Raw genomic sequence first — 22,748 nt, forward strand, 5'->3', positions numbered from 1 at the left:
GTGTATCTTAAGTTTGTGCACAGACACATAAGCTTCATCAATGTAAGCTTATTTCATAACATCATATAGTGACCAAATTACTACAATTATGCTCAGAAACTACTCGTACAAACTCGGCTCTTCAGACCGGACGCATCTCATTCACTATGAGACAAACGGGCCCATAATACAGTGAGTTGTTTTTTTAAAATTGATGATAATAACCATAATAAAATTAATATTGCTGCTTAGATATGGTTAACACAGAATCAGCCACTGAGTCATCCACCTTATCACCTGTGGTAAAAGTACAGCATGACAAGACTTACAGAAAGAATCTCAGAAAGCTGGATTAAAGTATTTTTAATAAAGGCGCAAAATTCATATTTGACAGGCATGACTGAAGCGTGACAGCCTGTCCTTCAGTATTCCTTCGACAGCACGATATCCTGAGCCGGATTACTGGAGACGAAATTCAATTTTTGCTCTTTCCTGAATGAATTGGATGATTTGGGGAAACCAATACTTCCCAACATCCCCTCAGACCTCTCATTTGCCAAGATTTCCTGTTCTGTCAGCTCCACTGAGGTGAAGAGCAACATGTGACCAGTTGAAAAGTCAGTGTCGGCACAGGCCTGGCGGGCAGCTGCTAAAGCTTCAGGCCTTGAACATTTGTCCTCAGGTTCAACATCTGCTTCTCCTGTCGGGCTTTTTCCTCCTTGAATGCCATTTTATTGGCTTTCTTTTCAACTCTTCTTTCCTAAAGAAAACAAACAAACAATAAAATAAAAAATATCAGGAATCAAAATGTAAAACTGATATTCTACAAATCTCTTCATGGCATAATCACAGCTTCCTTTCTGTGGGAAGGCTTTGTAACATCACATGTTTCATCATTAAAATAAATAAATAACTGAGCCTAGTCAGCACAGGATACCAAAGTATTTACCCCAGTTTGCACTTGGATTAGACTCCTTTCAATGACTTCTTCAGCTCGTTAATCTTAGGCTGGGTTAAAGAATTAGACCTTTGTCATTCTGACTCAACAAATTCCAAGAAAAGAACAAAACCAACATTGACTTAGTCCTCAATAATCTGTCTCCGCAAACAGGCTCCTCGCTCTCAATTTTTATAAACACTTCATAAACACTTGGTCTAAAAAACAGCTGGTCAGTGTCGTTTTATTCTGTTAAGAGGAGAATATTTTCAGCTCAGCAGTACAGAGAGACTAGGTCAAAATTAACTCGTGCTGATGATGGAGACAGCTGATTTTAGATGGTGCTGAGAGGAGTCGTCTCTGATCCACTGTCACAGCAGTGACTTCAGATACAGCTCGCTGACCTGCTCGCGTCAGGTCACAGGTGCTGTGACTTCATCATTTGGTTCTAAACAGAGGCCGGGACAGACTTCCTCACCTTACGTTCTTCCTTGATAGCCTGTTTCCTGGCCTTCCTCTCTCCTTTGCTCTCCTCTTTGCTTCGAGGCTGAGCGGAGACACGAGGCAGGTCTGTGTCGTTAATTCTCGTCATGCGCTCTGCCTGCTTGGCTGTGAGGCCTCTGGCTGGGAGCACATCTAGAGGGATGCCCGTCTTACTGGAAACACGGATCGGCTTTGGCTAAAGACAGAGAGAATTCAATTCAGACCACACGTGAATAAACATGAATAATAAACCTTAAAAAAAATGACTCAAACACATTTTCTAAGCGTTTTATAAGAGCCTATCCCAGCTGTCTCGCTCTAAGACAGCTGGGATAGGCTCCAGCACCCCCTACGACCCTGAAAAGGATAAGCAGAAGCAAATGGATGGATGGATTCATAAGTCACATTACTGACGACAACAACAGGATTAAAATGAAATAGATTCAAGAGTTTTTCAGAATTTTGAAGGTCTGACTCTGATTCTGTTCATCTGGACGAAGCGTTTTCAGTGGAGAGACCACTAAACATTTCTCGCTACGTCCAGATGAACCGAATCCACTTAATAATCAGGAGATCGAGCATGCATGGCTATATTCTTTAACATTTGTAAAAACAAAATCCAGTCTTTGTTTTTTACCTTTTGAGGTTCTTCGATGACTTTGGGTCTGTTGTATATGTTGGAGTATGTACCTGGAGGAGAAAAGAAATGGATCATCTGTAGAATAAAGATGTTTTACACTTCCCACCACTACTGAACAATAAATTAAACCAACACCATAAAGTAATCTCAACAGTCTCAGTTTGTTGGAGCTGCACTCATCCATAAAGGATACAGCAAGACTTCCAAAATAATTGTTTTATACTATTTTGCACAAGTCTGTAGATTCTCACTGTTGTACCATCTCAGACCTCCTGCCAGTGATCTGAGCCAAAGGTCTCATATTAAGACCTGCCACTGATTTTCAGTCCAGTTCTTGTCTACTTTGGCTTTTCTTCACATTTTTTGACAGCCATCCTTCCACTGAATCCAGTTCTAATGAGGCTAAAAACTAGAAGCTTCAACATAGGAGCCAGATGCATCATTCAGGCCTTTGTTGTGCTGTTGTTTCCTTTGTTGTCCACGTGTCCTTTTCCCTTAACATATTAAAGGCACTGCTCACCACACTGTGTCATACCAAGTTTTGGCTGATAATGCTTTGAAAATCACGCTGCTGATACAATAAATATTATTTTATGCCTGTCAAACTGTTATCTATGGCATTTTTGTAAATGCAGCTAAAGAAATGGGAAGTTGTTTCTTTGAAAAGGCTTCTAGTGATTATATCTTTAGGCAAGAGGCAACATGCCTAAAGAGATCATCTGAAGCAGTTTTGTCATTTCATTCCTTCAGTTAGGGCGATTTTATAGCCTTCACTGCTTCACAGGTCAGCAGGGCCATTTCACAGCTCCTTTTAAATGAGTGTAACTCTGTTACAGTTTGTGCAACAGGCAACATTGAAACGGGTCAGTAAGAACAGAAGCTGAGCTTTACAGAGATATTTGGTTTGTCATGGTAGCACAAAGCATTCACAAGGTAGTGCTGTCTGAAGACAGATTGATTTTGTCATTTTACAGCCAAACCTCCAGGTGGATTGCATCACCTGGGTGATAAAGGGTTCAGAGGCTAAACACAAAAAAGACATTCCTATGAAAATGCTCATGTATGAAAAACTAAAGAAACACTTTGAAAAAACCATCAGAGAATCAGGAGAACTTGAAAAATTACATTAAAAAAGTGGACGTGAAATACAAAGAAATGAGGGCTCAAGACTTTTACGCAGTAACATTCTGCATTTAAATATCTCTGGAAAGATGAATGTGTTTGTTTGTTCTCCCGAGCGACGTCACAGATCAAGAAATCTGTTTACAATGTTAAAAACTTGGATGAATAAAAGAGCTCAGAATAAAACTCAGTGATGAGATAAAAATAGAACTTTACATAACATGATATAAAAACTCACTGATGATTGTTTCACAGTCCCACTTCTCCTCTGGAGCTTCAACAACAACGGTTTCCATCTCTTCTTCTTCATCCTCATCTTCCTCCTCCTCCCTCACAACAGGAAGCTCCTTGGGACCTAAATCTTCCGGCCTCAGAAACCTGATCCACAAAACAGGGGAAAAACCCCACACACATTAATCAAATAGATCAGTTAAAGCCACACCACTAAAAGAATGAAATATCACTCACTCCTTCTCTTTCTGTTTGAAGTAGTCTTTGAGGACTTCATCCAGACGAACACTGTCTGGTTCGATGAACCCTTCCAGCTCAGCGTTGTCCAGCGGACCGATCTCAACATCATCAAATTGTTCATAAAACTGAAACGGCACCATACAGGAAGTGTGAGCTCTGTTTTATCTCAGGTGCTTCATTTGTCACTGTACTTTTACATGAAGATGGGGAGAGTTCCTGACAGAGAAAAGACTCCATACGAATGCAAAAATGTTCACCTTTTCAAAGCGGTCGTCCAGCAGGGTGAGCTGCTCGTTCCTCCTCATCACAGACGAAGTCAGCGAGTACTCAGTGAAGCGACTCTTCGTCTCCTCGTCCATGAACAGAAACTCTCGACCTCGGCCGTCCCCTTCTGTGTCCTCGTTGCTGGAAAAACCGCCTTCAGAGTCAAAGTCGCCTTCCTCATCTGTGTCCTCCCACTCGTCATCATCATCGTGACCGTCTCCTCTATCACAGGTTACACAAATACAAACAATTACAACAGGATGTGACAGAATTTTTGCAGCCCCGGGGCTGAGATAGATTTTGGTCGCCCGACCGGAGATATCGCTAGCACCGGGACGTCGGGCTAGCGATTTTGCGAGCCCTGGAACAAAATGCGTTTTAGCAGTAAGGAACAGTGAGTCTCTGTCTTCCTGTTTTATTCAAAATGAATTGAGATACAGCTCAAGTTTTAGGGGTGTTTTGATGATCAGAAAATACTTTTCTGATTGTGTTATAAAAGTTAAGGCACCAAAAGTCACATTTAAACAATGTTGCTGTAGCGAAAATGAACTTTTAGGCATAGAAATCAGCCTTGCAGTTACAGTTTCATTCGGGCTTTACAAAAGTCTCTAAATGTCTAGAATCACAAATCTGGAATAATCTCGTTTTTTAAAAGATACAAAAATAACCTTTGAGGAATAAAAAGAAAATTTTGACTAATGAAATTCTTACTCCACAGCTCCAGTCCCACTGTTTGCTCTGATGATGAAATCATCATCCAGGATGTTGTTGGGGTTCTCAAAATCAAAGTCATCGTCGAGCGCAGCTACAATGTCCGGATCCATGTCGAGCCGGGGTCCTGGAGGAAAGCGTATAAGACAGTTTCACTGTGACGTCAGGAGCCGAAGGTTGGCTTTAGGTTGCATCACATGTTAGAATTAACACATTATCTTTAATATGAAACAAAGTATATTTATGTAAATGTCTATATTATTATAGTGAAACAAAATTTTGCACAAAATATCGATGTATTGAGCTCTACGCTGTGCTCACTTTACTGCAGAAGCAGAAACGGGTCACGGAGAGGAGTTTGTGTTGGTGTGTGGGAGCTGCAGCCTGTAGGTTTCTACTGTTAACTGAAGTTATGAGACGGTGTGTTTCAGATCAGTTCACAGAGTAAAATAAAAGTAAAGAAACGAGTAGTATAACGACCGTCTTTCTCCAGGGAGTAATTAAGTAACATACTGCATTACCTTAAAGTATTCCGTGTATCATGTGTTATAACTTTATTTTTATCAATGACCAGAACAAAGAGGGGAAACAGCAGACAACATGTAATTAATTTGCATGAATGTAATGTCTTTCATATGTTGCTTAGAGATGGTGGCGACTCTCAAAGTGGAGCCAACGAGAATCGATAAGAGATATCGATAATGGAATCGGAATCGCTAAATTCTTATCAATTCCCGTCTCTAGATATGACACCACAAACTGACTCCCACCACATTTTTGCATATTGTGTTGTAATTTGCATGTTTGACAAGCACGGCTCTAAAACCTGCTGTTCTGCTGCAGGACCCAAATCTGCTGATGAGACGCAAAATTTCAGTTTTGTTTGGTTTTAGAAAATCTTCTAAATCGGGTCACACAGTAATTAGTGTGGCAAATCTTGAGCCACAACATTCAGACAGTATTTAATGATGATTTATATCCAAGTTATTAAGATAACTATTATTTTAGAAGCTTGATAAAGGTCCTAAAACACATTTAAGTGATGGGCTGTTTACCTGAAATAGGAGCAGCTTTGTTCAAAAGTCCCACCTTCTCTTCAAACTCTGAGGCGAACACTGAAGAAGGCAGGTTGATGGAGGCGGCCTGCTCGTTGAACAACACAGGGATCATTTTAGATCAATTCCTCAGAGTAACTAGACGGTGCACAAGTCTGTTAAAAATGTTTCACAGCAACTCACAGGATTGTCCTTGTGCACGGTTTTTTCCCCCTCATTCTCCTCCTCTTCACCTTGGAGGGAAAGAGGCTGTCTGTCAGAGTACACCAGCTCAGATGGGCCCGACGCCTCCTTCAGGTGCTGAAGGTAGTTATAATCATCATCAAAGAATACGCCAAATTTCCGCTGCTCCTCACGCCTCTTCTCCGTTTCCACCTAAGCAACAACAAACACATGATCACAGCATCACATTAATGCTGCATTTCTGAAATGAAGTGAAATATTAGCCACCTGGTTGTAGCCCCTTTAGTTTGACCAAAGGAAATCAGAGCAAAAGAACGTGATTGAACAAATACAGAAGAAGAAATAACAACTCTAATTATGACAAATGACTTTGCTGATTCCTTTTTCATTGTGAAGTCCTGAACAGTTTAACCCCCTTTAGGGTTCTTAAAAACCAACAAAAGCTAAAATCAGCTATAAAATCATTAAACACACATCCTGTGAACATGAGTAAACAGACTTATGATCAGACCAGCAAGGTTGTACCTTTGTGGCAGGCAAGAGGACATGCTGTGGCGCTTTCTCATCTGCAGCCAGAGGATCCTTTTGACTCCTGTGGACGAGGTGAAAGGTCACAGCCTTCTTCTTGTCAATAAATGCCTTCTTCTTTCGATGGGGCTGAAAGAAACAGAAAATAAGCCAGAGAGAAACTTTGAAAGACTTCTGAAAGCCTAAATGCGCATTACTCAAGACCACTTTCAACAATACAACAAAGTCTGGCTGATTGGAAACAAAATATAAATAAACTAGAGCTGATTCAATGCTCAGTACTGTATTACAATACAAATACAACACCGTGGGGATCGTCACGCAATAGTGTTCTCAATAAGCAAACGTAACACGGATTCCTTATGGCTGACGCCATGGCAAACTTGGTTAACTTGTCAAAAATCAAAACTTAAGCCATTTCCTTTGTTTGTTTGTTTTAAAGAATAGTTTTTACTTCAGTCAACTAATATGGGTTAGGGTTAGTAAACACCTATAACAACTTCGTTTTGTAATGTAGTTGCTAATGCTGTGTGAGATGCCACTTTACTACTTACGTCCAACTGTTTGAGCAGGGTACAACAAACGCTGACAACGATTTTAGAGACTCTTTGAGATCATTTGAGTTCATGGGTAAACTCTCTAGCTCACATGAATAGGATTAACAAGACACTTTTCATTTAACTTACTTTTAAGTTTTCAATGTCTACTTCTAATTATAAAGCTATCACAACCTCTCGCTCACCAATTTTTTTTTACCAGTTTCTTGGGGAATTGGCACGTTAGCCACTGTTAGCTAACAACATTAGCTGCCTTAGCCTGGCAATATCTTACCATTGTGTTACAGAGTCTCTCCTGTTTTCCGACGGGTCAAGCGAAAAGGTCTTCAAATCTCGATTCACGGGTAGCTGTTACAACATGTAACCGTTTAAGTGCTCACTCCTTCTCCGTTGTTTATACACGCTGCCTTCACCTTCACCACGCTGATGCTACCATTACTGGAAAGAACCATTAGCAAGACTAAGGGGGTTATAGGCATCGATGTGAAAGCATTGATATGCTACGATGAGGTTTTCTTTCCCACAAAAAATAAATAATGTTGTAAAATATTTAAAACTATGTTTATATTTATAATATTATTCGTGATTCCTGCGTGTCATGTATGTGTAATTTAATTCCACGACATTATGGAGTTAGTATATTCCAACAATTTTTTCCCCATGCAACTTTATTTATATAGTGCCGAAAAACAAAAATATTTTTCGGTCTTTTAGGGGTCGCCACACCGTGTTATGTGTTAGTGATGGGCAAAGGAAGTTTTTATGATACACAGAATTGTATCAAGGTTTCAAAACAGGTTTACGTGTCTCCACAGTGACATCTGCTGGACACAATGTGCAGACAGGCGTTCTGAGTGCACTTACTATATCAACAATTATGATTAACACTTGTTCTGGAGAAACCACCGTACAAGCAAAAAAAGAAAGAAAGACAGAAAAGAAAAATGCTGTTATCGTTGAACAATTCGTTTCAGCAAATACTATTAAATTCTCATGTTAAAATACAAAAGGCTTTTTCATGTACTAAATAATTCAGTGCAACGCAGGACAAACCAATTTATAAAGAACTTTAAAAAAAAAAGATGGCTATATCTATTGATGAACAGGTTTTCAGCTGTTTTGAGGCTGAGCTGTGCTCCATCCTTTGTTCAGTATTTGAATAATCTCCACCTTGCCTCGGCTCCAAACCACACATTAGGTTTCACTACCGTTAAGTAAACCTGCTTTTTCACTCTTGCTGCTGTCCTTCTGTAACCAGTCAGCCTTGGCATTATTTTCTACCTGTACTCTCTTCTTCAGTGTCTGTTGCTTTGTGTGGTTGCGACTCTGTCTCGCATACTTTCACATACACAGGTATGCTTCCATCTTTTCCACTACAGATCACAAAGCCGTCAAACATCGTTGTCAAGCTGCCTGACCTCGTCTGTCAGCCTGTTCATCACCACTGCAAACAAGAAGTAGCTCACAGCTGATCCCCTTACCAACCTAGCGGTCACTTCTACTGTCTCACTGTCTCACTGTCATCATACATGTCTTGCACCATCCTCACATACTTCCATACATCCTCATGCCACTGCTGACTTCCTAAAGCAGCTGATTTTCAAATGAAGGCACAGATATGCCCTCAGTATGTCTTTAAATTTCTTTATTTCTTTCTTGTGTATAAAATTACTGAGGAAACATGAATGAGACACATTGTATGCATTCTCCACAGCTCCACTGTAGTTAATACTATAAAGTAATATTTTTATTGTGTGTGTGTGTGTGTGTGTGTGTGTGTGTGTGTGTGTGTGTGTGTGTGTGTGTGTGTGTGTGTGTGTGTTTCAGCTGAGTCATATTTCAGTGACTGTTTGGTTGGTGTGACCACACCTTCATTCAGTTCTACACGTACAGTTTGAGTCGTTGTGAAAGAATCCAAACAACACAAGAACTGAAAGCTGTCACTCCACTGTCACAATATCTCACACAAAAGAAGTAATGTCTACTTTTTAGTAGAAAAAAAAGAAAATGTCTCATGTAAGCACTTAACATCACAGAGCACGGAGTGTTTTGCAGTTTTCTTTTTTGTTTGGTGTCTTTAAGAAAAGACAGAGAAACCTTGGCTAGATCCAGTCTCTGTGCACCAGGAGGTGATATTCCACTTCCCCGGAAATTGCTTTGATACAAGAATAGCAGTGCAAACATTTTTGTTTTAGATCACTCTGATATTTTTCCATGTCTTATGTTAAACATTACTGGTTGTCAATCAGCAATTTTTGTCTTTCAAACCTTATCTCTACCCAATTTACACTCCAGGTATTTTTTACAGTGATTTTCTTGTATTAAGTCTTTATTATATTGATCAGTTTGGTGGTTCTCTCTTCAGTGTTAAAGTAAAAAACAAGCACATTTTGTGTCCTGAATAAAATGTTGGAATGTTTTAATTTGAAAACTAAATGATCAGTGTGTATGTTTAATTGTAGTTTTCCATGTGACGTCATAGAACAAGCTTGCCACGTAATCCTGCACTAAATATCAACAGCTATTTGTATAAATCTATTTTATCAAATTACTAATGCAACAATGCTAAAGTCCACAAAAACAAGTAGGCCCAAAATCTGGCTTGAGTAGTCCTCCAAAGAAATTCATGAAAGAGAAAACACAAAAACCAAGTTTTATTTTAAAATGATTCCCACTCAAGCAGGAAGCAATAAACCAACAGAAAATAAACCAATACTTTGTCCAAAAGCTTAAGTCAACAAAATTTAGTTCAAGCACTATGACAAAGCATGCTGCAAATGCAAGTTTCTGCTTTTGCTATCCGTGAAGTCATTCATGTGCAAATTACATTCTGCTGATGTGAACCGATCCGATTCATTACATTTTTTCAGGGGTGGAACCCAGTGATGGCCTTCCTGTAACAGCTAATTTTCAAGGTTAGGCACAGACAGGTTCATTCATTAACAGCTGCAGTTAGCCTTTTTCACTTTTTATCATAATTAAGATAAGATGCAATCAGCTAACAGAAAAAGGGCCTTAAAAAAATCCTCAAATTTTTAAGATTTCTTCGGTGTCACAGCAAAAGGGAATTGACAGTTAATTTGAGTTTTTTTATGTAAACAAAAACAGGACGCATGTATAAAGGCACTCATGTTGCTGCCACAGTGAAGTTGTTAGTCAAGACAACTTCACGTGATTGCCTTGAAAGTGAGTGTAAGAGGGTCAGTTGCTCCTTTAATTTTTTAGTTTTCTCAAAACTACTAAAAGTCAGACTGATTTGCACAAGCAGAATTCGACTGGACGAGTGTGAGATTGATGCAGACTTGCCAGGCAAACACTCTCGTGCACTTGGCTGCTTTACAGACCCAGCTGTTAAAGTCCTACATTTGAGCTCACAGACTCGTACCATGTCAGAGGCAGTGAATACCTAAGGTGGACCCATGACCAAAATTATAAACCACTCCCATTCAAAAACATTTGAGCTCAGACAGTGTTTTCACATTACATTTCAAATAATAATAATAGCACAGAATCTGAATCATGGCGAAGTTTAATATTCACAACATTGCTCTTAAAGATGATCTGCTGCGTTTTGTTCCTCCGCTGGTATCCGTTTCAGTTCCTCCTCATACGTTCATCGACAACATCAGGAACTGTGAAGCAAAGAGGAAAAATTGCAGTCAATGTTCACACGACCGGCAAAAGCATGAAGGCTGTGAATGCTACATCCTAAATCTGGTTAGTTATTGGGAGATAAAGGACGCATAAAATGTCTGACAGCCTGACTGTCACGGACCTGGATAAACAGACGCATCAGGTATGTGAGGTACAGTACAGTAGAAGATACAGTAGAAAAGAACTCAGGATTCACGTTTGGCGTGTTTGTGTTTACCTGCATGATGTTCATTTGCACTCGTCCCCTGTTGAATTTGTCCAGAGCCTGGAAAACTCCTGGATAAAAAAACACAGCAAGAAGTCTTCTCTCTGATCTTTATGTATTTTTGTACTTATTGTGATCCTTGTTTCCCAAAATGTAAAGCGATCTTTTAACATAGTGTTTTGTACATACTGAACATGTTCTCCAGACGGACAATGCAGGTGAGGTAGTCATCAAAGTCAATTTCGTAGTTCTCGTCAGCAAACCTCAGCCCCACCAGCTGCAGGAGCGGGTTGTTCAGTTGCATGCCTGCATTGGCGGAAAAGCAGCAGTTATCTTTGAAACTTTGGTGTTCAGATAAAAAAGATTTAGACTCAACTTACCAGAGACTCAGGACAGATGTAGTGTTAATATTCATTAAAATCATTATTGTAATGTTTGCAGTGTTATAATTACTGCTTTGATTAAGAACACACTAAAAATATACTGCTATACTATATCTACTAACATTTTTAGTAATATTATTATAAATGATAGTTACAGGAAATGAAGCTGGTGATATTACATGTACACCTTATGAAACAACTTTATTTGAAGTGCAAATTCAATGAGTATTAAAATAGGACAAAGGTTTGTTCAGTCACAGAAACTAACAGGTGAAAACTGAATTCGTCAAACAGAGTTTTATATATACATATATACACACGATTAATGTGTCTTGAATCGTCTTGAAAAGCTGAACACGTTTAATTGGCACGTCACTAATCCCCCTCAGAGATATTTACACTGGCAGATTTCAGCAGAAAGCCAGTATCATCAATAAGGACCACTCACACCCTCGACACTCGTTTTTTCCCTTCCCTCTGGTAAACACTACAGGTCCATCAGGTGAGAGAGAGAGAGAGAAAGACGGGCTTGGGAACTCTCACCTGCGGCTTTGAGAGCGCCACGAAGCTCATAAGATGACATCTTTCCTGACCGGTCCGTGTCAAAGGATAGAAAGAGCATCTGTAGCAACGGACGTTTGTGGTTAATAGTCTGAGCAACAAAGAAAAGTGCTCCTCCAACATTTCATTTACAGTTTTTCAATATAAATCAACACCTACAATCCACTTCTTCAATTTTTCCCAGAAGACCTTAAACTCTTGGAACTCTATCTTTCCCGTGTTGTCCACCTGGTTTACTGTGTCAAGAAAAAAACCTAAGAAGCATTGTGGAAAATAGCTTACCAACAAAACCTTCTTTCTATCACATATAAACAAACACACACAAAATATCAACAAAAAATATTCGACAACTTTGTCTTGTGATGGAATATGGACATGCTGGCATAAGTATCACTATTTTAGTAAAGCACCCATTAGGGCAAACAAAGTACGCATGGCTTAATGCGACAACTTATGTAACACAATGACAAGCATAGAATGAGTCAGTAACTTGAAAGGATACATCCATAAGATTGATGATACTGTGACAGGTGCTGAGACTCAGGCCATCAAATTTGATCTCTTTTCCTGAAGATAAAGGATTAAAGTGGTAGTGATACAAAAAGCATGGCTACATGTAATAATGCAACACAAATTTATGAATCATCTCTGACCATTAATATAAGGCATCAAGATGTGAGGAGAAAATGTGTACACTACACAAAAGATAAAGTATTTTGCTATGTGATACTGACCTCAGGTGTTTTAAATGTATTTAGTTCAGTCTTCAAATGATGTTTAACATATTTACAACAGTGTGGCTTGTTATTGTGTTGTTTTTGAAAGATTTTTAGTTGCTATTAAGCCACTAAAACTTAACAACAACGTAAAAGTTATTTATTTTTGCCACAGTATGTAATCTCACTTGTGACACTTTGATTCTTGTGTTGGAAAAATCCAATGTAGGCTGATCAACCTCTCCTTTAGATATCGCCCTAAAACAATCTGTAGGAAGGAAATTGGCTTTTTCTGCTTGCTTTTCTTAAATAAAAAAACTCTTAGTATTAGCTTCACATGGTCATGGTTCTGGGTCATTTGACACAGCCTTTTGAGTGTATGGTGTTTTGTGATTTCTTTGTATTATAATGCTTTAGTTTCCTATTTAGTATTGAATAAGTCCTGGTCTGCTCTGTTTAATATTTATGTAATATTTCTCTTTTCCCGTCACTGTCTCATCCCTGTGTCTCCTGTCTCGTTCTCTACGGATGTTTCCTTGGTTATGTCTTTGTTTCCCCTTCCTGTTTACATGTTTCCCTCCTTGTGCTTCGTTACATGTCTCCCTGTCTGCCAGGTGCGTTCATGTGTGTTGTCCATAGCTGTCATATGCTCTGGATTTGCTCCTCACTTATGTCTGTGTCTCGCCTCCTGTTTCTTCTCTGTCCCCATGTCAAGTCCACGCGCTTAGTCTCTATGTTTCCTGTTTTATTTTGATAGTCTCATGTTCCATGTTCAGTGTGTTTAGTTTTGCTTCCCCTGTGGCATCATGTTCATTTGTATCAGCTGTGTTCCCCATGTGTTGGTTTTTTATGTCTTGTGTTCCAGGAATCGATGCAGCTCAAGTCTAGGTTTCAAGTTCAGTGTGTTTTCATGTTTAATGTTAATTTTCTTTGCCCTTTGTTTTGTGTTTTTCTACCGGCCCTATTAAATGACTATCTGTTACAATGAAGTTCTGTTCCACGCGTCTGCTTTTGGGTCCACACCTCATCTCCATACAGTCTGCATCCGCGGACTGTGACACACATTCTAGGAGAAATTACCTGTACGTCTGACTTTTAACAAATATCAGGCGAAGAAGTTAAGCTGCAAACATCACAAATGTAGGACTTAATTGCAGGAGATATGATGACTGCATGAAATGCAGAAAATGGACTGAAAAGTAAACAAAAACCAGAAACTTTCATTCACTTACTTCTGCTGAGAACACCATTCAGCATCTCCTGAAGCTCTCTGACAGAAATGGCCTGATCCTGTAAAAATTGCAAAGTGGAAGAGATCAGTGAATTCTGACTAAAGAAAATTGCAAAAATAAAAATAAAATAAATGAATAAATACCATGATGGATGCAGAAACAGAAATAATCATCATTTGCAGATCTGAGCTTCTTGCTACAAATATAACCAGCTCTTTTATGTAATATGTAATTTTTTCATTAAAAATAGATGTTGATAAATAAATCAAGTAAAGCTCATAAAATTGTTATAATTTAGGTTTTTTGTTGTTTTTCTGCAACATTCATACTGCAGAAAAATCATCATTATTCTTCTTTCTTTTTAAGCAGCTGGCCTTTAATTGTGGTTTGGAGCTACGCATATTGTTTATTGTGGGTATTTTTTCACAACCGCTGTGCACTTAGTGTACTGTAAAACTAAAACAACGAAGGCTCAAAATTTCATTTCAAAATTCCAGAAATGGTAAAAAATATTTGTGGAATCATAACAACTTGAAGCACTTTAATTATTTAATTAGTTCTCATTGTAAAAAGGTGAAACTTGATTTGAAAATGTACAAACTAGACAAACTTGCTCTTACAAAAACACTACTCATCTGTACAAATGAAGGATGCTGTAGACACTGTTACCCCAAAGCCGAAGATGCTTTTCTTACCGAGCCAGCCAGCTGTTCAAACAGCCTTCTGAGGCCTTTCTCCTCCTTTGTCTCCTCCTCTGGAGGGCTGGGCATGGGTGGCTGATGGAAACAACACAGGCTCAGTATAAACACATTCAGCTGCTTGATTGACTGAACAGGTAATTGGGCTTCTGGTTATCTACTTACGTCTGGCAGGTCGGCATCAACTTTGCTTCCCATCTCTCTGTGAAGAAAAGGCATAGTGTAACAGTTAGTGTAAGGGTTGAAATGAAATGAAACCCCCCAAATTTTGTTTAATCAGGTTATTAAATAATTATTCCTTGATACCCAAAAGTTTTCTTTAGGTTTGATATTGCTTTAACTTTTTGTTTGCTCTTTTAGTTTCGCTCCAGAACCAGAGCTGCACACTCACAAAGCTTCAGCCTTTGTCTCAGAGAAGACACGAATAAGAAAGTCAGCCTCGTGGTGGGGCTGGAAAGTGGTGGGAACCAGCAGGTAGTTTCCAGGAGGCAGCGAGAAGCGTTCTGCCACCTCCCGCATGTTGATGTAGGTTCTGCTGCGTGCCTTGGATCCATTGTAACGGAAGAAGTCTTTCCCCACATGGTCCTCGCCCTCTGGAGCCTGAACAAATCGGGAGAAAAGACATTAAATTAAATTTGTAAGTAAATTTGTAACAAAAGAAGAAAGTAAGTAAATACGAAGGAGCGAGCCAGAAGTGCAAGGCTGACCTTTTAAAAATATAACATATTTTGAAATGCAAAGAAACGATATCACTAATAAAAGACACATCCGTTTTACCAATGTCCCCAAACTTTTTATCACTAAGAACTTCTTTAGCAGATGGGGCTCATCCAGTGAGTTTGTGTCCGAATGGACATTTCTGGTGCATTTTTAAGGCTGTGCCTTCTCTTCATTGTCTCGTAACTCTATCTTCTTGTGAAGAGATATGAAATGCTTAAACACATTTATATTGGACAGAAGAAATACATTACTGTAATATTTAACATGTGCAGAAAAAAGTCTGAAATTTTTGCTAATATTATTGCTCATCTACAAATATCTGTTTCTTTGACTCAGTTTATGGCTCCTTTAAACTAATGCCGAGACTCAGTCTTTCAGAAAGGGGCGAGTAAATGTGTTCTGCAAGGACCAGCACTACGCCCCATGCTATTTATGATAACATAAAAAAATGGTTAAAGTGCACAGTCTACAGTGTTTTTCCAGACCTCATACACAGCAAAGCCAATGGTCTCCAGGTCCAGGCCTTCTTTTCGCAGTTTTCGTCTGTTCTTTTGCATCAGCGCGATGACCACACTGCAAGTATTATCACCATCAGCATCGCTCAGCAAAAGCTTGAACTGAGGGTTGGTCCAAAATGTGTCTGCAGATTAGAAATGTAGAACTTTTTGAGAGAGCAGTTTGAGATAGAAATGCCAACTGAATCCTGCATTTAAACCAGTTCATGTCAAAATATAAATACCAAAAAAGGAAAATCCAATGAAATCTCTAAGTATGCCTGACGCTTTGCTGAATTTGTTTGTCTGAAAATTTTTGATTTGTAGATGTATTGATCTCACCAATGTAGTTCCTGCAGCCTCCAGCAGTGGAACCCCGAATCCAGTTTCCCTCAAACACATTGACTGCCCACTGATGTTTTGTGTCCTCAGTCAGGGAGTCAGGACTCATGTTGCAAATCTCCACTTTGTCATAGTTCCTCTTGAAGTCCTCAAATTCCATCCTGGAGTTGCAAACAGCAACAACATTGTCACTCCTAAACTAGCACAGCTAGTGTGTGAGTTATGACCACGGACTCTTTAACTGGGCGACAACAAAGTCTGTAGCTGATAGCTGGAATCGGCAGAGATTAGCTGGCTCAGCCCAAGAACAGGCAAACTTGATACAGCGAGGCGGCAACCGGGATTTGAGCCAAAAACATTCTTGCTGTGAAGTAATAGTGCTAAGTATTGCACAAGAGTGTGAAATTTTATAGTTAAAAAAAAAGCCTGGCTGAAGTTTGTCAACAATGCCTGAAACTCATTTACGTTAATTTACTAATTTGTCCAAGTCAGAGAAACATGAAAATCTATGGCAGTTCATTTTTGCCATTTTGTTTCATTCCACTGCTACATTCATATACTACATATGCAAAAATATTACACGACAATGTGAAGAACAATTTGGAGACTGCTAAACATACTACACATCTTAATCTGTAGTTTGAAATTTATTATGTGGACTCACCAGAATTCACCATCATCTGCTGAATTCTGCATTATCCGATTTTTTTCTGCACTGTCGATGTAATTCCACTCTCTGGAACTGAAAGCAACCAGAGGATCTGTTACAACGTTAATCAGAGAAAAAGTCCCACAATCAAAATGAAAACTATTCAATTTTCTTTGGACAATTATTTTCCCTTAAATCTGTTGAAGATCAAACGTGGAGTTACTGAAATTGTCTAAATGTGAAATCTGGGAAAGTTTCAGATATTTGAATAATATTATTATGCCTGTTCTCTTCCTGCTAGAACTAGTCTTAATCTCGTCTCAGGGGTACCCGGGGTGTAATTACCGCTTTTTGTGGCCAAGTCAATGATGATTGCATAACTTGGAACACAGAATGACTGAATGAATATGAAAACAGAAACCAAACATGTAAAACGTATAGACACAACCTTTTTTTACTGTTCAATAATAGGCTGCAGCGGTCGGACTGTGAACCGTATTCAAAGTAACAAATATATTGTTTGACTATAGACTAGAGATAAACTACGAGGACGACTCTCACGCACAGACTCTTCAAGGAGACCTGCTTTTCACGTGGAAGAATGAACTTTAGACAATATGTGTAGTTTCAAGGTCAAAATAAAGTTTTCTTTATTCTTACTTATCACTCCAGGCACCGTTCCACTCAACCTGTCCCCAGGGGTTTCTAATCCGGACCAACTTCACCTTCTGACCTCTGGCATTCACCTAAAAACCCAAAAACAATATTCTGTGACTACATTGTTGAAAAGTATATGTTCTACCGTTTTTAAGTCTGGCTTTTTATTTAGATTTAAACTTAAAAGTAATTAATGTGTCGTTGTAGGATTTTAGTTGTTGTTTTTATTTTTTTAAAGCCATTGTGTCATTTTTTAAAGATCGAAGTTTCATATTTACAGATGTACAGTTGCATCTTTTAACAAGTATTACAATTACCTGAGTCTGTAAACTTCTAATTACGATTATTCAGCAACAAGTGGCTTCCCCTCATTATTCTTACATCTGCAGCTGAGACTGTTACTGAGACTTTTACCTCTTCTACACCTGTGATGGAGTATGCATGTCCTTTCACCAGGCCTGTGGAAGTCTTGGCCTCTGACTCTGCAGAGCTAGTGATCTGAAGAAAACCAAAGCATGCAGAGAGAGTTAAAACACAGCAACTGAGCTGATATGTTGAGTAAACCTCGTGGGCAAAAATTTAAAATTAGATTGTTTATTTTACATCAATAGAGCATCCCATCATTGAGCCTCGGTCCAGAGCTTTCTTCATGATATTGAACAGGTCTCCTGGAGCAGCCTTGGTCTCATACATTTCACCCACGCCACCAGTAAAATCCTCCATGGCCTCCATTGTGCTGCCACCCTTCAGGGATTCATAGCTGCCGTTCAATCTAAAATAAACGAGAGAAAAAAATGTCCTAGTGTTTCAGTGCATATAATTATATATAATTGTATTTATACAATGTTTCTTTAAATAACCTCTTGTCGCATGTTTAACATGCATGTGACAAGATGAATGGAAAGACAAAGGACAGACAAAATATTAAGAGGAAGCAAGTGATGTTACTTGGCGTAGGCTTTCTCCAGCAGCGCACTCCAGAACTCATTGCTGGAGGCCGAGTGGAGCATGATGAGTTGATTTCTCACTGTTGGCAGTCTGTCGTCCACAACCACATCGAGCCATTTGTTGTGGTTCCAGAACTGAGGGACCATCAGACAACATGTTACAGTGTAACTAACAGAGGAGCCGGTGAGTTTACTGCCTACACCGACTTCACACAAAGTGAAGACAATGTGTGATTACTTAAAAGAATCTCACTTGTAAATCTGTTTCTGTTTGACTGAAATGTGTTTTTTGCTTGCAACACAGTATAAAATGTAAAAAAGACATAAACATTTTACTCTTTCATGAATAATATGAGCTCGTTTTGCATCTGACTGTTGGGGTTGGGACTGAGGCAACAAAAGGCTTGAAGAGTAACGGTACTGAAAAAGACATCTGGAGGAACATGGTGGAACCCATTCTTTTGAACGGGTTGGGCACTGCATCTTTTTTCCAATACACCCGCCTGCTTAAAATGTACTGCAAATACACTACAGGCTGTGTTTTAACACATTATTGACTGAACATTTTGCCAAATGATGAATCAGTCAAAAAGTGTTTAACTTTATGTTTTCTGGCGTTCTTTTAATGTCATCGGCCTCTTTTGTTGCAAGTTCTGGAGTCGCTGAAGCAACAATTTTTAAAAGAACATTCAAACGCATGACGCTTCTTTAAGCGTGCTGTCATCCTGGTTCTTTTTATCCCTTATGTGTTGTCTTATTCCAGGAAATACTGCAGTGTGTAAACATCTTTGTAGAGTCTGTTATTATGATCAGAGAATCCTACCTGGAAGTGAAAGATACCAGCATATCTCTGATTAAATTCCTGGTCAGGTGGGACAACTCGGGCCAGGGCTTCTTTTTTCATAGTCAACGAAGCAACGGCTGCCAGGAGCCAGCAGTCCCCTGTGGAAATAAACAAGTGCCACATTAATAAAACCGTGACACATGTGAATATTCAAGATTTAAAAGTAGTTAAGTAACTTGAATACCAACCGAGCTGTCCTTGGCAAATGTCTGTTCTGTCTGCGCCATCTAAGATGAACTTTGGGTTTTTGCATATCTCCTGTTGAAGGGTCACAAAACAGGAAAACAAACTGGTCGGTTTATTTTTTAAATGACACGGGAGACCGGTGTGTTTGATAGGCGTGTTCACATTCCAAACATATTAATCGGCTGGTATCCCAGTCAGTGCGCACAAAATACACAGCACACAAAGCACACACCCAGGACAGAAATGTGTAGTAACTGTAACGAGCATGAGCTGTGAGTTCGACAGGTTGCTTAAATCGGGTCAGCTGAAGTGTACGATAAGAAACAGTACCCCAAAAATGAACGAGAACATGACATAGTTTGAAGCCAAAAACTCATGAAATTGTACATAAATGTCTCAACATTAAGTTGATCAGCAAAAGCAAACCTCTCACACACCGTTGGAGCAGCTGCAAACCAGCCCACTCCACTTAAGTTGGCTCAGAGTGGTACAAACGCCTGCTGCACTCAGCTATATTTACACAGCTCACCTGCAGAACTGGTTTTGCTGCTATAACTACAAGTATTTCATGACTTGGTTTAGGTTCAGAGTAATAAAAACAGAGTTTTGAACAACTTTCACTTTTTGAATGGAATCATTTCAGTAATTTGTCGTCTAATGTTTTCAGTGCCTTTGCAGTCACATGGACGGCTGTGGACATGCAGTTCATGTAGTTAATGTAGATGTATTTGAATAGTAAACATGCACTTTTTAAGGGTATGAAAAAATCACCAGATAATCGTTAGATGAAACATGCTGAAGTCGCTCAGTATTTTGAAATTCATGAACAGCACACGTGCATCTAACAGATTTCAAGAGCTCTTTTGAGTACAAGAATGCTCAGTGCTTACATACCGTGGGCCTCTTCCATTCAATGTGGACAGGAACTTTCTCGCTGAAGAAGAGAGAGGAGTCCTTGGCAGGGAAATCTGGATCCTCAAACAGGACTCCCTTCATGAGACATTCATGTCTCAGCTGCTCAAAGGATTTCCCATCTGACTGCGTGTTCTCCGCCTGGCTTGTGGACATCTTCTCTTTTGGGAAGAATCTCGGCGAGTGGAGGAGAAGCAGGTGAGGTGACGCGTGATGGAGTGCTGCTGAGTGTTTGATGCAGAGACAAGTCTGACAGGTGGGTAGGGCTGGAAGGTCCACACCCTCCAGACGGAAACTGGTTTGTCCTCCTGCGGCAGTCAACCTCACCCCTCGTGGCTCACACTGTGCCGTCTGTTCTCTTTATCTATTTCTCTTTTTTAAGAATTGGCCTGCCAAACACTGGGAGAAGTTATTCGTGATTATTTTGCTGGAACTGATAGCAATGATCTTTGCCTAGCATCTAACTGGGATCTGTTAGACTTGTAGAACCAAACAGAGGGAAACTGCTTATTTTGCCATTAAACTTTCACAGTGTTGAAAAATCAATCAACTTAAATCAAATTTGTGTCTGCTGGGACTTTCATAAGGAAATTACTTGGCCTGGATGTACTAGTGCAACATGGCTTTCACGTGGAAACAGAGAGAGACAAATATATTTTAAGTGGGCAGGGCTGAGGCTACAACTGATGCCTGTGGTGTTTTTTTTCTTTCTGTGACAAATCATTGAAGGACAAATGGTCACCCCTATCATTTATTTACGCCTAACAAGCTTTTTATGGGTTCTCAACTGAAAAAAATAACTACAATTCAACTAAATTGTTGATAATGCTCGAATGTCACACCACAGATTCCAAGTAAAAGAAATAATTAAATAATGCGGAGCAACCACTGACAGTCTGTATCAGCCTCAGTGTCTTGTCATTTCATGTCTCTGGCCACTGTAACAGGTTTAGAGATCAAGGATCTATCTGTCCCTCCCTTTTTCTCTGAGCAGTGCAGACAGATTTAGGGTGTGCCAGCATAGTATCTGCACCACCCTGACCCACAGCAGTGACACTTCACACTGTCAGGTATGACATCCACATTCCTGTCCCACAGTCACCAGATTCCTCTCATAGCTGAAGAAGAACTTGCACTGAGCTGTACTCTTTTGGGTTACTATTTAATCAATGTACTTGTGACCTTAATTACACAAATAAAATTATGGGTGATGTAGTTTTGCAGCATCCTCTACCTTCTCTTTGTCTAACTCCATCAGCTGTACTTGGTTGTATTACTTCAAAAAAGTAGCAGTAAGAGGTACAGTTGCTATTTAGGCCAAGATTTACAAGAACAGAAGCATCAAACATAGTAAACCGTAGTAAGAAAAAGTAGAATATTGGTCATTGTTAATATCTTTTAGTGGGGTCTGACTTCTCTTCTCTGAATAATGTAAATTTAATGTCAGAATATTTCAGGACTTGCTCTGCCCTCTGCTGTCATCCTTACATTCACCTGCAGCTCAGGCGGCAGAGCAGGTCAGCTGCTAGTCAGAAGGTTGGCAGTTTGATCACTAGCTGCTCCAGTCTGCATGGGCCTTGGGCAAGATACTGACCCCAAGTTGCTCTCCAGGGTATTGGAGTGCGAATGTATGTAAAGCAATGAAGCATAAAAAATTGTGGTTGTGTGGATGAGACACATTAGCATGCTTTGACTGCTAGACTGTAGAAAAGTGCTCTATAAGAACCACCTGCTGTTTACCCAGTTTTGGTGCACAAGTTAATTCACCTTTTATCACAGTAGCTATGACAAATATAAGCGAGCCAGTGTAGGTTTCATGTGCATCTACACATACATATGTGTAGATCAGGGGTGGCCAACTCCAGGCCTCGAGGGCCGGTGTCCTGCAGGTTTTAGATGTGTCCTTGATCCATCACAGCTGATTTAAATGACTAAATGACCTCCTCAACATGTCTTGAAGTTCTCCAGAGGCCTGGTAACGAACTAATCATTTGATTCAGGTGTGGTGAACCAGGCTGTTATCTAAAACCTGCAGGACAGCAGCTCTCGAGGCCTGGAGTTGGACACCCCTGGTGTAGATGCACGTTTGTATGTGCATGTGGATATGTGTGAGATATGTGCCTTCGCTTGTTTTTGTTATGTGGATTTCTCCTAAATGAAGCACGGTGCATTTTAAAACGTGCTATACAAATAAAATTAGCATTTCTATCGTAGTGTGCAGCCTTCGCACCAATACAGAAACATGTGAAATGTTTAAATACAGCTATTAACGCAGCCAGTAAAATAGAAAGGATCAGCACTTTGTAAATTTCAGTTGTCAGGTGATCAAGGATGACTGGGATGACGCTAACTGAACTGGAATTCTGAGGTTTTTATAATAAAGTATAATATGTGCTTAAGTACTCAGAAAGCTAAGGATTATGGTTGGATTCTTATATGACGTATTACTTTTCAGTGTCCTTCATTGTTCATCAACATGATACAACAAAAAAGGAATGAAATCTGACATTGTTAAAAAGAAATTGTTATTTCGTGTTTTGGACTACAAAAGGAAACAGAAAGCTTGGTGACCACCAAAAGAAAAGTTCCAGGCTGGATTTATGAATAACACATCAAAC

At 39.5% G+C, this 22,748-nt stretch overlaps 2 protein-coding genes across 2 annotated transcripts; both read right to left on the reverse strand.

Moving 5' to 3' along the window:
- Positions 1–187: 187 nt before the first annotated feature.
- Positions 188–7,402, reverse strand: ltv1 (LTV1 ribosome biogenesis factor). Its single transcript, XM_005944017.2, has 11 exons — positions 7,205–7,402; positions 6,371–6,502; positions 5,846–6,037; positions 5,663–5,750; positions 4,608–4,734; positions 3,890–4,118; positions 3,630–3,757; positions 3,400–3,539; positions 2,037–2,089; positions 1,395–1,595; positions 188–739 (listed from the first exon to the last, which is right to left on the reverse strand). Exons 1-11 carry the CDS (start codon positions 7,205–7,207, stop codon positions 629–631), a joined length of 1,404 nt encoding a protein of 467 aa, XP_005944079.1. The 5' UTR covers positions 7,208–7,402; the 3' UTR covers positions 188–628.
- Positions 7,403–9,562: 2,160 nt separating this feature from the next.
- On the reverse strand, positions 9,563–20,474 carry capn9 (calpain 9). Its single transcript, XM_005944023.3, has 20 exons — positions 20,113–20,474; positions 19,221–19,290; positions 19,012–19,130; positions 18,190–18,323; positions 17,845–18,013; positions 17,656–17,739; positions 17,245–17,330; positions 16,600–16,677; positions 15,936–16,096; positions 15,585–15,739; positions 14,771–14,979; positions 14,545–14,581; positions 14,377–14,457; positions 13,682–13,739; positions 12,236–12,300; positions 11,893–11,961; positions 11,716–11,794; positions 10,979–11,095; positions 10,802–10,860; positions 9,563–10,562 (listed from the first exon to the last, which is right to left on the reverse strand). Exons 1-20 carry the CDS (start codon positions 20,284–20,286, stop codon positions 10,536–10,538), a joined length of 2,031 nt encoding a protein of 676 aa, XP_005944085.1. The 5' UTR covers positions 20,287–20,474; the 3' UTR covers positions 9,563–10,535.
- Positions 20,475–22,748: the final 2,274 nt, after the last annotated feature.

Source organism: Haplochromis burtoni, unplaced genomic scaffold (genome assembly GCF_018398535.1).
Source record: "Haplochromis burtoni strain Fernald_Lab_line unplaced genomic scaffold, NCSU_Asbu1 Contig_389, whole genome shotgun sequence".
Lineage (NCBI taxonomy): Eukaryota > Metazoa > Chordata > Actinopteri > Cichliformes > Cichlidae > Haplochromis > Haplochromis burtoni.

What these genes read in the sequence shown, in the direction of transcription:
- capn9 (XM_005944023.3), bottom strand. Translation starts at nt 20,286, where the DNA reads ATGTCCACAAGCCAGGCGGAGAACACGCAGTCAGATGGGAAATCCTTT. An exon ending in CTGGAGAAAGCCTACGCCAA is followed by an intron (nt 18,014 to 18,189) that starts GTAACATCACTT and finishes CGTTTATTTTAG; the next exon opens with ATTGAACGGCAGCTATGAAT. An exon ending in AAAAATTGAAGAAGTGGATT is followed by an intron (nt 11,795 to 11,892) that starts GTAGGTGTTGAT and finishes CCGTTGCTACAG; the next exon opens with ATGCTCTTTCTATCCTTTGA.
- ltv1 (XM_005944017.2), bottom strand. An exon ending in TGGACGACCGCTTTGAAAAG is followed by an intron (nt 3,758 to 3,889) that starts GTGAACATTTTT and finishes GTGCCGTTTCAG; the next exon opens with TTTTATGAACAATTTGATGA. An exon ending in TTCAAACAGAAAGAGAAGGA is followed by an intron (nt 3,540 to 3,629) that starts GTGAGTGATATT and finishes TTTGTGGATCAG; the next exon opens with GTTTCTGAGGCCGGAAGATT.